Source organism: Sinohyriopsis cumingii, chromosome 18 (genome assembly GCF_028554795.1).
Source record: "Sinohyriopsis cumingii isolate HCF-2022 chromosome 18, ASM2855479v2, whole genome shotgun sequence".
NCBI lineage: Eukaryota > Metazoa > Mollusca > Bivalvia > Unionida > Unionidae > Sinohyriopsis > Sinohyriopsis cumingii.
The window spans coordinates 69,285,243-69,300,132 of NC_142978.1; the positions used below are offsets into that span (position 1 = coordinate 69,285,243).

Below are 14,890 nucleotides of genomic sequence, written 5' to 3' on the forward strand. Positions count from 1 at the left end.
AGAGTAAATAATAATAATTATTTTCATTATTTTCTTTAAGTGAACAGTAAGGGGATCCATATTTTAGGTAAAGTTTGTGTAGTAATGGATGTTTGTCGACAGACAACCCAAGCCATGAGTATTATATATTTAAGGCTACTGGAGAAGCATATATTAATGCGGGAATAATAAACGTGCTTGTTCCGGGAAAAGTCTATCGTTATTTTCGCGGAAATAACTCTCTAAAGATGCGTTAACTCGTACAAAAATTGTGAAAGCAAATACTAAATTCAATAGAAAGCTATCCCTCTGCTTGAGAGTCGGCTGTCTAAATATTATTTTAGGTGTTGTACCGTATGCATGTCTTTTACTTATGGAAAGATACATATACATAGGTAAACGTTCTAATTAAAACTCACCTCCTGAGAGTTCCAATGAATTAGGTAATTTTATTCCAATTTTCTTTCATACTCGTAAAATTGTTAAAGTAAAAAGCAACATACCACGTTGGCTTCAAATTTGTCTGCTACATCACATCACGTTTTCCTTAATTTGTTTGCTACATCAAGGCACGTTGTCCTTAATTTGTTTACTATACATCACAGTCCGGATTAAACCATGTGGAGTTCCTTAGGCAGTCGAAATCTTGGGGACCCCCTCACAAAGTATCTTCCAATACGTTTTAATTTTACCAACCAACAATTTTAATGAACCAATTTTTTTTACACAAAACATATTCATATTAACATTTAATAATGTTATTAAACAAATTAACATTTTATGTTATTAAACAAAAATATTCAATATTATTAAACAATATTACACAATATTATTAATTTAAGAAAGCTTGATTGTAATTTTCTTTCAGGATCCAATCATTATTATTTTGATCCGTTGTCGCGGGGCCCCTAAAAGGCGAGGGGCCCATAGGCCGGTGTCTTCTCTGCCTATTTGGTAATCCGGCACTGTCAAAACACATTGTTCTCATTTTGTTGCGTACATCACGGCACGTTGTTCTCAATTTGTTTGCTACATACAAATGTTAAAACAGTTTATCTAACAATATTACCATAACAATTTTACTTAAAAATCTGTAACACCGTGTGGCCGAAGTATCCAAAGCATTCGCCTTTACCGATCACTGTCATCTCACCTTTGTCTGAGTGGGTTCGAGTCTCTGGCTCGGCAAATGTAGGTATGTAAGAAAGCTTGCCAATATCTTCTCGCGGGTCGGTGGCTCTTACCAGAGTTTTCCCGGGTTCTTCCGCCATGTATGGCCTATGATGCGCTGAGAAATGGCGTTAAGTCCAAGACAAACTTAAACGTCCACATGCAGTGTCAATTTGTGGTAATGACTGAAGCCTCACGCTTTACAGTTTTGGTTAATAATAATTCTCTTATATTAGGATTTCCGCAACGGCTTGTAATTAGTCGTTATGCTTTGAATAGTATTTAGTCCATAGGAAGTATCAGTACAATGCGTAATATTATATAAGACAAATCGCCGTAGTCAAAGTTAATCTAAATTTACATAAATGATAGACTGCCATTTTTATTTAAGTCGTGACAGATTTTAACACCATTGGTAACTTAGCAACCGTTTCCGAAAGTAAAATGACATGGTCACCTTGCTTCAATCTTCTATCGTGTTTTCAATCAGGTAAATATAGTCTTTTATTAATCATAGTGAAAATCAAATCTGTTCCAGCTTCTGGCCATTTTCGCAACTTATATCTCTGATTTACTATGATAAAACATTTATGGCGTTCTCGGGTTTATTTTTGTAAGAGCAAGGCGACATAATGGCGATTGGTAAGAAAAAAAGTAGTACATCACAATGATGATTACTAGAAAGAATGGCAAGGCAAAACAATGGTAATAACTAGGAAAAGGGCAAGGTAGCAAAGTGATGTGTGTGTTTTAACGCAGCTTTAACAATTTTGCAGTCATATCGCTACAATGTCTGCAGTGTGTCAGCTTACAGTGATACAGAGGCAAGGCAACACAATGCTAATTACTAGAAAAAGGCAAGGTAACGCAGTGCTGATTAGTATAAAACAGGGAAGTAATACAATGGCAATTAGAAAAAAGGGCAATTCAACTTAATGGTGATTAGTAGAAAACAAGACATAATAATTATGAAAGGAGCCATCTCTTTCATGATTTCCAATATGGTGTCTGTCATCTGCCTTGACCTCAAACTCAGCCCTTGCCATGAAAAATATCTTTCCACCGAAACCGTGGGAACAAAAATATAAGCATATTATTTTCTGGGATTGCGGAATGTAAGCACTGATTCTAAATCTATCTTCACACTACACGCGTTTGTTCTCCTCTTCTTCAAGAAACACAACTGGAATTTAAACGCCACAATTTTTTTATAATTCATATTGTGTAAAGTGCCAATGTTTATTACATAGCTTCGGGGTTTTTTTTTTTTCCTTTTTATAACGCTGGTTATCCAGAGCATTATCTGATTCAGAAAACGGAGAGACAGGAACAGATGTGAATCTAGTTAACAACGTGCTTGTCAGACAAGTACTCGAAAATTGGACGTCTGGAAGAAACTGCGTGCTTGTTTTTAGACTGGTTTCGTTATAATTAGAGTGAAGCAACTGACGATTTGTAGCATATGACAATATTGTAGTTATGAAGTCAAACATCATACCATGTACTGGTACATTATTAAATATATTCAAGTCATTTCTTCTGACATGCAGAAGATATAACACAAACAATACACATGACAAAATTTAGTTCGGACGAGATGTAGGAAGCGTATTTGTGTTTGGTCCCGTTGAGACACTTTCCTGCCACGTTAATTATAACATTTAAATGGAAAAATAGCAAGCAACATTGTTTCTCCCCCGATGTCAACAACATATCTCAGAGTTTTTGTTTTATATTCAGGATACACTGCGATAGCCCACATTAAAAGGTACAAACGGCACTGACAAATATTTCGTAACTTCTGGGTCCTCTGCGTATGAGAGCTCATCTGAGTTTTACTAAGTACTGCATTTTAGTTCTTCCTTTATCTTAAATAGAAAGCTCGTTGTGAAAGCGTCGGGAATATTTTTGTAGTGTATGTCAGTTGTGCCAGAATACATAAGTTGAATGCCAAAGAATAAATAGTCCACCCAGCAAAACGTAGTATGTCCGCCGTGCGTTCCTACAAGGGTAAACAAAAAGCGGCCTAAATTAACAGCTTTTGTGACAAATTTTTTTGGCTATTAATCTGTAATTATTCGAACCTTCAACTGCATTCTGGATGAGACGCTTGTTCAAAATTAACCTTAAGTCTCCAGGTATTAATCAGACAAGATGGAGAATAAACAATAAGAAAATGATACTTTCATCACCATGTGCCCACCACGTGGAAATGAACAAATTAAGCACGTGCTTTGTTTTGAGTCGGCTGAAAGAACGACTTTAATATGGCATAACATGCATCGATACAATATCAAATGAGTTCTTACTCAAGACTTAAAGCATGATACAGTCTCTCTCTCTCTCTCTCTCTCTCTCTCTCTCTCTCTCTCTGATGACAAGCCAACTCCAAATTAGCGCCTGAGGTTCTGAAAAAGGAGAAGGGAAACTGTTTTAGTAATTCCAGGAGTACATTGTGAAAAACTATAAAAAAACTGACATTTATAAAAGTTTTCTTCGGTTGATCACGAGAATATTCAAATCTGATCGCGACTGATACTCAAAACATTTGGTACATCTAAATAATATCGACGCGCGGACGTCAGCGAAAACACCTGAACGGATTCACCGCAGTTTTGTGGTGATTTGAAATGCAACTCATTCCAGAAAGTCCACAACCTTGTCTGAGTTAACATCATGCTAGGTGTCAAAAGGTTACCTCCATTAGTCGCCTCTTACCTCGTGCGGGCCAGTGGTGCTTGCTGGGTCTATGATACATTCCCGAGATAGCAGGGGAGGTAATGAAACACAGCCACGTATAGTGGGTCCTTATGGTTATTTAAGTAGCGGATCTGCTGCTAATTGTTCAATTATTGAAGAAAATAGCCTACACTGTCCATGCCACTCATCTGTGTCTTTTTTCTTTTTTTTTTGGGGGGGGGGTTGCTTTTTTCGTGGTGGGGGATTTTGAATAAGTAAACAAAAAATCACATAACTCGGAATAAAAATTAAAAACGAGATCGTGGCCTTACGAATTACAATTTAATCGATATGAAATTATCCAAACTTTACGTGATGACATAATGGACGAGTGGTCCTTTCAAGCAGTATCGATGAGTATCGACATAAAGAGGCAATTTCAAATGTGACCACATCATCCAACATACAGAAGGGGAGAGAGTGAGCTTGAAAAAAAAAGTGTATTTTTTTGCGATGGCATGCCTGCAACAAGTAGCAATAATCGAGCACTGGCACGTCATGTGACCATTCGTTCGGATGTAATACTTGTTGGACAGTAAAGCATTCAAGAAGTGTCATAAAAAGCATTAAAATGATGCTGTCTTTAAACAAATGGACACATTGATCAAAGCCATTATTTTCGAAACTGAATAGCTTAAATAAAAAATGGCGTTAATTGTAAAGACTGATAGCCTTATTATCACTGTTATAATCATTTCTGCATCTCAAGTACCACTCAAAACTACCCTCGCAGCAGACGATAGTACTCAATAGAAGTATAAACATAATTGTTATAGAACTGAAGTAAACGACAAAAAGTTCAATTTAAACTTGATGATTTTTACTTTGTTCATTAGCCGGGATGTATTTAACTGTATCACTATAGAATTGCAAAGTAGGTCATTCGGGGAAAGAAAGTGCTTTCGATGGAACTCATACTTATAGTTTCATCATAATAATGGAGGAAAACACACCAGTTAGTCCGGGTTAAGTTTTTCAAGCAAAGCTACATGTATTACAGCTTTGAATTTTCATCGTCTGCCTGAATCTGATATACTTTGACAAAATTACACTAAATCGGATCTATATTCGTTACTATCCAATGCCATATAAAATAATCAGCAATTCCCTGTCGACTAAATGTTAAAGAATAGTATTTCAACCAAACATATCATGTTTCATGAAGATTTGCATCCTAGCCTCTGGGTGGCATCAGAAATTAAATGCCTAATGGTACACAGGAAAGCAGTCGTAGCTATTGTGTTCAAACAACTCAGGTTTTAAATATGGCCTATGTTGAAAATTAGATTTGTTAGTATGTACAATGCTGTTGGGCATTTCTGCGCACCTAAGGTTTCCGTCTCCAATACTGAAGCAAAACGCATACCGAATTCAACCGATTGACACGAAAATAACATACGGCAATGCTTACCATTTGAAACGAGGCAATTGTCACCAGAATATTCTATTCAAAATAACATTAATTTTGGACACGAGGGATACCACCCCCGTGTTTTCCTGACTGGCGATATGTCGGCCTATTCTGCGTACAGCGTTAAAACGATGTAAAGTTTATTAATAGGGCTATATAAACGAAATGCATTACTTTGGACTGTTTCTGTCGGCAGTTCAGTTGAGCAATCAGGTCAGGTTTATAGCTAGTATTACAAAATTCAACGTAATACTGCTAATAAATTGCAATATATATTAAGCAAACTAAACCGATCTTGTAAAAAAAAAAGTTAGTAAAGTTCAATATTTTATATTAAAAAATAAGCTATTATGTGAAAGAGAAACAACAATGAATAGGATGTAATGTGTTTACAACGTCTTGCTGATGGCTGATGGGGAAAAACTACTAAAGATTTTAGAAACAGACTATACGCCCGGGAATTTCTTGAGAATTTGTATTCTAGCGACAAGTTCACACGATGGTACCAGACGATTTTGTACGTGTGGAACAACTTGCAAAAATGGAAACTTGGATTAAAATTCAGTATTGTTTTAAGATATACATTTCCATCTTTTATATAATTTATTTATTTGTAGGATTCTAAAAGATATATAGTAAATCGGATTTTCTGGGTTACCGGTTCAGGAAGGTCATGGCGTGGGTCTTAATGCTGACATTTACAAATCACATTCTCATATGCATTTCGAGTCGAAATGTGGGATATTTTTCTACACTTTATGAATATCACTTTCCTTAATTAAAGTACGATCGTTCTTAATTGATACAAAATGGGTTTTTGAACAAACATAACACGTAATTCAATGTTTACAGAAATGACGTATCGTTGCGCATAACTAAACGACGCACAGAAATGGCCGACATGGTGGTGTTTATTAGTTTTTAAAGGCAAATCAGTATAATAATGGCTATATGGTGTCTATTAAAAGCAAAGTTTTAAAAAAATTAACAATGAACTACGCAAAGGACGTGTGGAGCTGATAGTTTAAATATAATAACGCGTATAAGACATTTAAAATATCCTTTATGGTATATGCTTTGCATATAGAAAAGAAAGCTTTTTCTCGGATACATCTTGCTGATCTGTTCTTCAAGTGATAGAGCTTGGTCCCGTCCTCAATATAGCTTGGTCCCTTCCTCAATGATAGACCTTGGTCCCTTCATCAAGTAATATAGCTTGGTCCCTTCCACAAGCGTTAATTTGGTCCCTCCCTCAAATGATAAGAGCTTGGTCCCGCCCTCAAGTGATAACAGCTTGGTCCCTTCCTCAAGTGATAAGCTTGTTCCCTTCCTCAAGTAATAGAGCTTGATCCCTTCCTCAAGTGATTGAGCTTGGTCCCTTCCTCAAGTAATAGAGCTTGTTCCCTTACTCAAGTAATAGAGCTTGGTCCCTTCCTCAAGTGCAAAACTTGGTCCCTCCCACAAGTGATAGAGATTGAATCGCTTCCTCAAGTAACATAGCTTGGTCCCTTCCTCAACTACTAAACTTGGTCCTTCCATCAAGTGACAGAGCTTGGTCCCATCCTCAAGTGATACAGCATTGTTCCTTCCTTAAGTTCTCGCCGTAAAATAAGTACTCACAAAGATTGCATTAAAAAATCCGTTGTAGATGTTGTGAGTCATATTCCTGCATGTACAAAGCTAGGTAAAATATATATTTTAATAACCTCATTTTATTGCAAATGTTGTTTGTATATTTGATCGTTTTACTCCCTTCTCTCGCATGCTCGGGGATGTATTATGGCTAGATCTGTCCTTCTGCGTGTCCTAAGAGGCGATTAATGGAGGCCGGTGCCGCGGTTGGTCAGTGGATAACGTACCGGGCTGGCAACCAAAACGATGCATGTTCCAATCTTACCAACGGATCTGCCATGTCTGCTACCTTGGTGCCGTGGTGGGCAAGGAACCTGATTACACTTATCCCGGCACTAAAAAAAAAGCATCCGTCCCCTCACAGGTACCCCATTTGCCGAGCTAAAATGTATTAGCCCTCTCGCAGTTGATCATCATATGGGAAATCTGTGTACAAAATTTGGTGAATTTCCACTCTGAGGTTTAGGACGGGAAGATGTGAAGGACAGACGGACGTCCGACTGACATACAGAGGGTATCACGCTATCCCTCAGTTAAAGTGTGGAGATAAAGAGTAAGGCAAGTGTCTTAAAATAATCAAGAAAGTTAGAGATCGTCAGTATTAAAAAAAAGTTTTTTCTTCTTCTCCACTTTACCATATCCTCTCGGGAATTTAGTTTCAAAGTATTGAGGGATAGAAATCAAACGTATTAGAGTTAGTGTTAAATCGCTGTAATGTCATAACCCCATTTCCCTTTCACTGATAAAATTACTCATATACAAGGACTGAAATTTCAGGCAGGAAGCACATTTAACTCTTTAAACAGGCTCCTTAGCTACACTAACTGGGTTGTATATGTTTTCACGTGTTCCACCGAGTGCCGCGTGACCTCTATGGTACGAATGCTATGATGCACATTTACTATGCGAAAATCTGAATACGCATGGCATGGTAGTGCACATTTAGAACAATTTAAATTACATATGGCACAGCAGTGTCAATTTAGAATAATTCAAATTCCAACTAACATAAGATGTCAGATACTATTTATGATAGGTAGAAAAGGTTACTGACGACAGTGGAAACTACTAGTGATTAAAATATGTACGTCGGAACTGTAATGCCGCTCTTTATTCCCCTTGGGAATGTTTCTTTTAATTAACTGCACCATATGATTATAGATTTTTGTTTACATAATATTCCCGGGATGGTTGATAAGGTCCAAAGTTCTTCAGAATTTAAGAGAGACATTCATTTCTTTAAAAATGTGTAGGATATTTTATCAATCAATTAAAGAAACAAGCATAAAAACCTATATGAAAGAGAAACTAGCCTCCGTTTAGAACAAGAATACTGTGAATAGAAAATTATATACTCGTCTAATGTTGAATGTTCCTCTACGCAGGCAATAGGAAGGCTGTGGCGGCCATATTGGACATCGGATCGGCATCATTTTCATTTAGGATCAGCTAGACGTCACAAGAAGTCTTTGGGTGAAAATTTCAAACTAATAACACCATCCATTCAGTAGGAGTAACGATTTCAATATTTCAAGATAGACGCTTTGGCGGCCATATTGAACTTCAGATCGGCACCATTTTCATTTAGGACCAACGAGACAGCAAAAAGCCTTGTTTTAGTAGGGACAAAAGCCATTCAGATAAGACACTCAAATCAGGATGATCATCGATAACAATATTTATATGATGGGTACTGTGGCGGCTAAAGTATACGTCAAAACCATATCAATTTAATTTAGGACCAACCAGACATCATACAATGTCTTCTGGTGAAAACCCCATGTCGATATGACTTTCTCTTCAGGTGAAGATAGGATACCATGATTTTCAAGATTATACATGACAAGTAATCTTATAGTGAAAACATCGTGTTGATATGACCATCCATTCAGGAGGAGCAGCGATAACAAGCATTCAAAGATGTCTGCTGTGGCAACCATATTGGATTTATGATCAGCAGTATTTAATTTCAAACCAACAAGATCTAACCATAAATGTCTGTGTAAACTTTCACGGCAATCCTCCAAGTAGCTTAGGAGGAGTATCGATAACAAACTTGTTCTAACGGACGGACAGATGGACGTCAGACGAAGGACAACATACAACAGATCATCCCACAAAATCGAAAGTATGGTACCAAGAGTATAAAAGATTAAACTGGAGAAAGTTTTTACTTCAATCCATTTGCTCAGAAATAGGAATCCGCGACAGCTCGGTTGTTAACGAGCTAGAACCCTTCCCAGATTAGCTCTGTTCCATTGCCGTGGTGTGAGTCCTGAATTTTCTTTAAGGAATAAAGAAAAAACTCCAACTCCAAAATACCATGAACAAAATATTATCTTGCTCTGATATGAAGACAAAAAGAACTAATTTTTATTTCTGTCGATTAGTTAGAAAATATCTTGAGACAAAAGAGTATTAAATATCCTGACATGTCCTACTTCCCTCTACCCAACACTTCGAAAATGAAATGGACCATACCTCAGGCAACTTGCCTCATCGCGAAATAACTTGTTTTATGCTGATTTACAGTTACACACCAATAAATGTAATTTCCAAATGCTCAGCGATCTGTCTACTATATTATGGTCGCCAATGATGTTAGTCCTTTTATTATTAGATTATTCTGAAGGATTAATGACCTGCAAAATAAAAAGAAATGCATCCGCCCTTATCTGTGCTGGTTCACGGATGGCAGATCTTAGAGGAAACAATATTAGAGAGGGAAGGGTGAGTACAGTAACCACCAGTACAACAAATTCAAATTTATGTCGATCATTCTTAAATTGTATTTGACAAAGCAAGCTGTACTTTTTTTATGACTAATCCCAACGGTCTGCGAATTAATGCTGGAAAAGTGGCAGTCTGTTATAAACAACATCACTAATGTGCATTCTGGCCATGGTGATTTATTTGTATCATGTGAACATGGTACTTTGGAGGAAAGAGCGTGACAAAAGAAGTGGTTTAAACCAGGTAATAAAAATGGTTGAAACCTTCTTCTTTTTTAAACAAATACTTGTATTCTTAGCAACAATTGCTTAGGTCCATCGAGTTTGTTCAGTTAGTAGATCTATTTCTTACTGATCAATGATATTTGGAATGCAAAAGCATCTTATTGAGTACATGTCATATAGGTATGTGACTTTGACTTAACTGTATTGGTCTAGTAATTTATGAATTTAGATACATTTTTGTTAGTGCAGACTTTAATTTTCATGCAAGATAGCATACAACCATGCTTTGGTGAATATATTTTATACTTTATAGGATCTAAAGTATTTGAAAAGCTTGAAGAGATTGTGACCAGCAGACAATTGAGAAAAGATGCACCAATGCTGTCATCTGGACAACAAACTTTAGCACTGGACAACAAACTTTAGCAAACTTTAGCACTCGACAACAAACTTTAGCACTGGAGGGATACCACTATGTGAACAATCATTTAGCACCAAAGATGGTTGGGTTCTCCTCTCACGGAATGCTTTCAAGGTAGATCTTAAATTATTGCACACAAAACAATACTGATTCAGGTTTTTCAGTGCTTTATTTATAGTCCAGTAAATTAATCTTTAAATCAAATCATAGATATCAAGATCTGATCTTTTGATATCATGCATTGTAAAACTGTACAACAGTTTTTTTTTAGTGTTTTGGAATGTTTGCAAATAAAGTATCTATAAAAATAAATTATCTGGTTTTTGATAGAATTATATATTTTGCATCTTTATTTACTTTGAAATAGGCTTTGGCTAGCTGCATTGCATTTTAATGAAAACTGCCAAAGAGAGCAAGCATGCACTAAGGATGTGAGAGCCAGATATAAAATAGTGTATCCAAAGTACAAGAAAGGAGAATACACTGTCAGGGAAATCCTTGTTGACTCAACATATGGTAAGAATATACATTAGTTATTAATGAACAGAAAGGAATATATTACTTAGAGATATTAAATTAAAACAGTAAAGGCAAAATATTTGTTAAAGTTGACACTCTTTTAATTTTAAAGGTCATGATTTTGCCCTGTGGTAAAATACTAAAAATTTGCAACCAATTTTAAAGATAAATACTTTTTATTCGTGTATTAACTTCAACAAAAGGTTGCAGTTTTTGGCCTGTACATTAAATGTAATTTCATTTGCAGATTGTGTTGAATGTCTGATGACAAAAGCATTCACAATGGACAGGTGTCTCACATGAATGATGAAGGATTAAATTTCTGGTAGATGTACCACCACCATCTTGTAGTCTGTATCAGAGGCTTGACAAGGATATTGCTACTCAAAATCTTCTTAGCAGGTTTAATTGCTGTTACCCTCATAAAAGCCAGTGTAGTTCAGGTTTTGATCTGGAAAGGCAGTGGGATCCTCTGAACAACACATGATGACCCTCACTTTCTTTCCGAAGAAGTGCCAACACCACCGAGCAAATCGTCTATATGCTGTATACCGATGCCTTCTGAAATAATAATTTGAAAATTAAGTTGAAATAAAATATGCTTTATGCCTTAGATCAAATCAGAAAATCAAAAGTTTTAGTAGATAGTGTTAGTAGTGGCCCAGTGTGATTTATCTTTAGTTTCTAAGATATCAATAAAGTTAAATGATTCCAATTTAACCATTTTATTTTCCGACAGAAAAAAAAGAAATAAAACAATATTTGTACTTGTGTATGTGTTGCTTTTTGGCACGATTTATCAGTATCACTGTGGTATAAAGGTTAGACAGTGTCGGCCTACAGAACAGGGGTTCAATCCATGAAGGTGTCATAAAATGACTGGAAACGTGGTTCATTTAAATGCTATATTAATAAACCCAATACTATGGTGACATGCACAGATCATGAAAACAAAATTTATGAAAACAAAAGAACATGAAAAATTACTCAGACATTTTACTTACTCATTTACTTGTTCTGGCCGTTCTCCATATTGTTGTCTATACTGGCAGTATGCAACTTTTAAAACATGGATGTCTTGACAAACTGGACTGAACCCTGGATGGTGTGTTATACATGGTATCCCTTGGTATTCACTGCGGACACCTGTGACCTCTCTGTCACAACAACATACACATTCCCTTGCTGTGGGCATTACTAAACTATGTCCACAATTACACCTAAAATTGAGTTTTCTTCTTTAATGCATAGTGCTGTGTTTGTCAAATTTAATCTAATATTTATGAACATATCAATAGCACAGTACAATGACACAAACTGACTAAAGTCAGGCACAGGTAAAACGTTTAGTACAGCACTATAAAATTAAATTAGATATGAAAGAAAACAGAAGTTGCAAGTAGATGCTTACCACATAAAAAAGGGTTTATTTCAAAGTTTATAAAAATAAATCAGCTATTATCATACATGAGAAATTCGAAATTTCAACTTATAATACAGTGTACAGAATATTAGTCCAATTTTAATGTCATGAGGGCAATATCTTTCCTATTTCAACAGCTGTGCAAAACAGCACCTTTTCTCCTAGAAATCTTAAGTACTTCTATATCGTATCAATTTGTTCACAGGTTTTCGAAGCTTACAACTGTTATCAACGTATAAATACGTCTCTATCCATGAAATGCAATACACTTGTACAGTCTTTATTACAGGTGAGAAAAAAGCCATTTGTAAACGAACAGGAGACTGTTGAACAGTACTGTAAATATCGTCGGATACATATATTTATCGTAACTGAGGCCGTAGACATATTCAGAAAACAATTACCATGAATTGTCGGTCAATCTATTTTGTCTTTCTTCTCCGCCATCTTCATCTGCAACTTCGGATTCGTCGGTATTGGAAATATAGGGTTCAAAACTACTACGGATTAATTTGGGTGCCAACAGCCACTTTTACACCATTATCAGAATCTTCCGAGCTTATTACCTCCCAATCTTCGACTGGCAAAGACCCGCAGGACAGTGACAATTCACTTCCTTCAGAATCGCAGCTTTAGTGCTTAGTTTCGGAAGACTTTTCCATAATATAACGATACCAACTCGGCCTTTGTTTGCAACAAGTGTTCAAAATGTGACATCAAGCTTTGTTATCACTAAATGCCGGAAGTGGTCGGCGGTTGCATTCGGTTATTATCATAGACAGGTGGGAACGCGATATTAGGTAGGCTCCCATGCAGTTATTACTTAATATTTTTCAATCGGATATTTTACATTCGTATTTTGAATATATATTCTCATTCACCAAGAAATTAGCTGAATAAATGTAGATACACTGTTAAAGCACTTTAACTTTAAGAGTAGCACAAAAGTCCTTTTATTTTTATTTCAAAGCTGTAATATCGTATATTCTCGCATATACGTCAGTTCATTTATTCAAGGATTTTTTTCTGCCAAAACCGAGCAGCGAATACATGAAACCTGAATTAAATTAATCTATTAATTTTTTTTTAAATACAAAACGATATCTCATTATAATAAATATTTCGATTTCTCTTGGCCAGCAAATATGTTGCATTTCTACAAGTTTTTGTAACAAGTAATCGATAAACTATAAAAATAGAAAATCGATTAAAACTATTGATCTGTGATCAAAGCCCGGCCTATCCTGGAATTTTATAGAGTTTATACTGATCTCTCTTTAGATCCACCACTGACAAGGTACTTCATGGGGATTTTAAACATACCGACAAGCACAAAATCTGATCGACAACGGTCAAGTAGGATTCAAATTAAACTGACAGGATATGTAAGCAATAAGTCCCATATACTTGTATACCAAACTTCGGTATGTATTGAAAGAATTTGTTGGAAACCTAGAACACGTGGCTGTTGGCTTTACATCGATGCATTATATCTCAAATTATGACAGACAACCCAAACACCCACCCACCCTAAAATATTCCATAAAACACACGCAAAAACCATAACTTGCAAATTAACTTACAAATTTGCATTGTACTTCTCGTAAGCATGGGTGTGCGAATACATGTGAAATATGCACACCAGTATTTGTTTCTTTTCTTTTCTTTCCTCGACCTTTTTTTCTCCAAAAGTGAAATCTGTTTTTAATCTACTGACCGAAAAGGAAAACGCAATATCTTTGAAAATGCATTTCTTGTTCTAAAATAAAATCGTTTGTTGTTAGAAAAAAACAACCTATCTTTGCGCGTGAAAAATACCAGTAATTCAGAAAGACTTACAGATAATTATAAATTTCTTATGCTAGTGAGAAAATTAAGTTTAGAGATTTTAAAAAAATATGCGCTTTTTATGGTCATTATGTTGATGAGTTAGGAGATTTTTGTAGTAGAAGGAAACAAAATGTGTCAAAGCTGTGCTACAAGAAAGACAATGGACAATTCTATTTACTTGTGGTATTACTTATTACAACTGGGTATTGTTGTTACTGTTTTGAGTTTAACGCCATTTCTCAACTTTACATGGTCGTCAGTATAACTTGTACAGCAAGAACCAGGGAAAAGCCCGGCAAGAATCAACGACCCACGCGAAGCTACTAGGCAGCTTTTTCACATACCCACAGTGGGCGACCCTGAGACTCAAACCCACGTGGATAGAGATGAGATGGCAGTGATCGGTAAAGGCGAGCACTTTAGACCACACCGCCACACGTGGTTATTGCTTATTACTGTTTTATACAAGTCACTGTATCTTATGAATATATTATTGTTTAAACAGAACGAACCATTTCAACTTTCTGCTCGTTAAATTGATTTGTCACAATATTCCTTATCATCCATCTAACTTTAGAATGACCCAAAGAATTCTTCAACTTTAAAATGTAGGTCATATAGTATTTAGGACAAATGAAATTAGATTTACATTGTTCGTTCACAGTAACGATCTATCAATACTTATTTTCCCCCCATCAGATTGCAAATAAACAATAAAAGGAATTTAAGCATTCTAACCAAACCTAGCATGTAACAGACGGTAATAAAAAGGTCACACCTAGGCAAAACTCGAGTATACTACTAACACA

General features: G+C 35.9%; 2 protein-coding genes and 1 long non-coding RNA gene across 4 annotated transcripts in view; 1 reads left to right on the plus strand and 2 right to left on the minus strand.

The window, feature by feature from the left end:
• The window catches only part of LOC149776911 (uncharacterized), a 165,113-nt gene that overhangs the window by 99,765 nt on the left and 50,458 nt on the right, over positions 1-14,890 (minus strand). The gene's annotated exons all lie outside the window — the stretch shown is intronic.
• Positions 8,321-11,599, plus strand: LOC149776912 (uncharacterized). 2 transcript variants are annotated; one of them, XR_016416131.1, is made up of 4 exons: positions 8,321-9,907; positions 10,202-10,423; positions 10,677-10,825; positions 11,076-11,599. It is a non-coding gene; the product is annotated as an uncharacterized LOC149776912 (long non-coding RNA). The 2 variants fall into 2 exon arrangements; XR_016416130.1 differs by having other exon boundaries at positions 8,321-9,661.
• On the minus strand, positions 11,233-12,991 carry LOC149776913 (uncharacterized). The gene is made up of 3 exons (XM_089941619.1): positions 12,656-12,991; positions 11,833-12,048; positions 11,233-11,389 (listed from the first exon to the last, which is right to left on the minus strand). The coding sequence occupies exons 2-3, from the start codon at positions 12,021-12,023 to the stop codon at positions 11,233-11,235; spliced, it is 348 nt and encodes a 115-aa protein (XP_089797745.1). The 5' UTR covers positions 12,024-12,048; positions 12,656-12,991.

Excerpts from the sequence above, each read along its gene's own strand:
- LOC149776913 (XM_089941619.1), bottom strand. The coding sequence starts at position 12,023 with ATGCCCACAGCAAGGGAATGTGTATGTTGTTGTGACAGAGAGGTCACA. Across the intron at positions 11,390-11,832 it reads CGGCCAGAACAAGTAAATGA|AAGGCATCGGTATACAGCAT; the intron begins GTAAGTAAAATG and ends TTATTATTTCAG.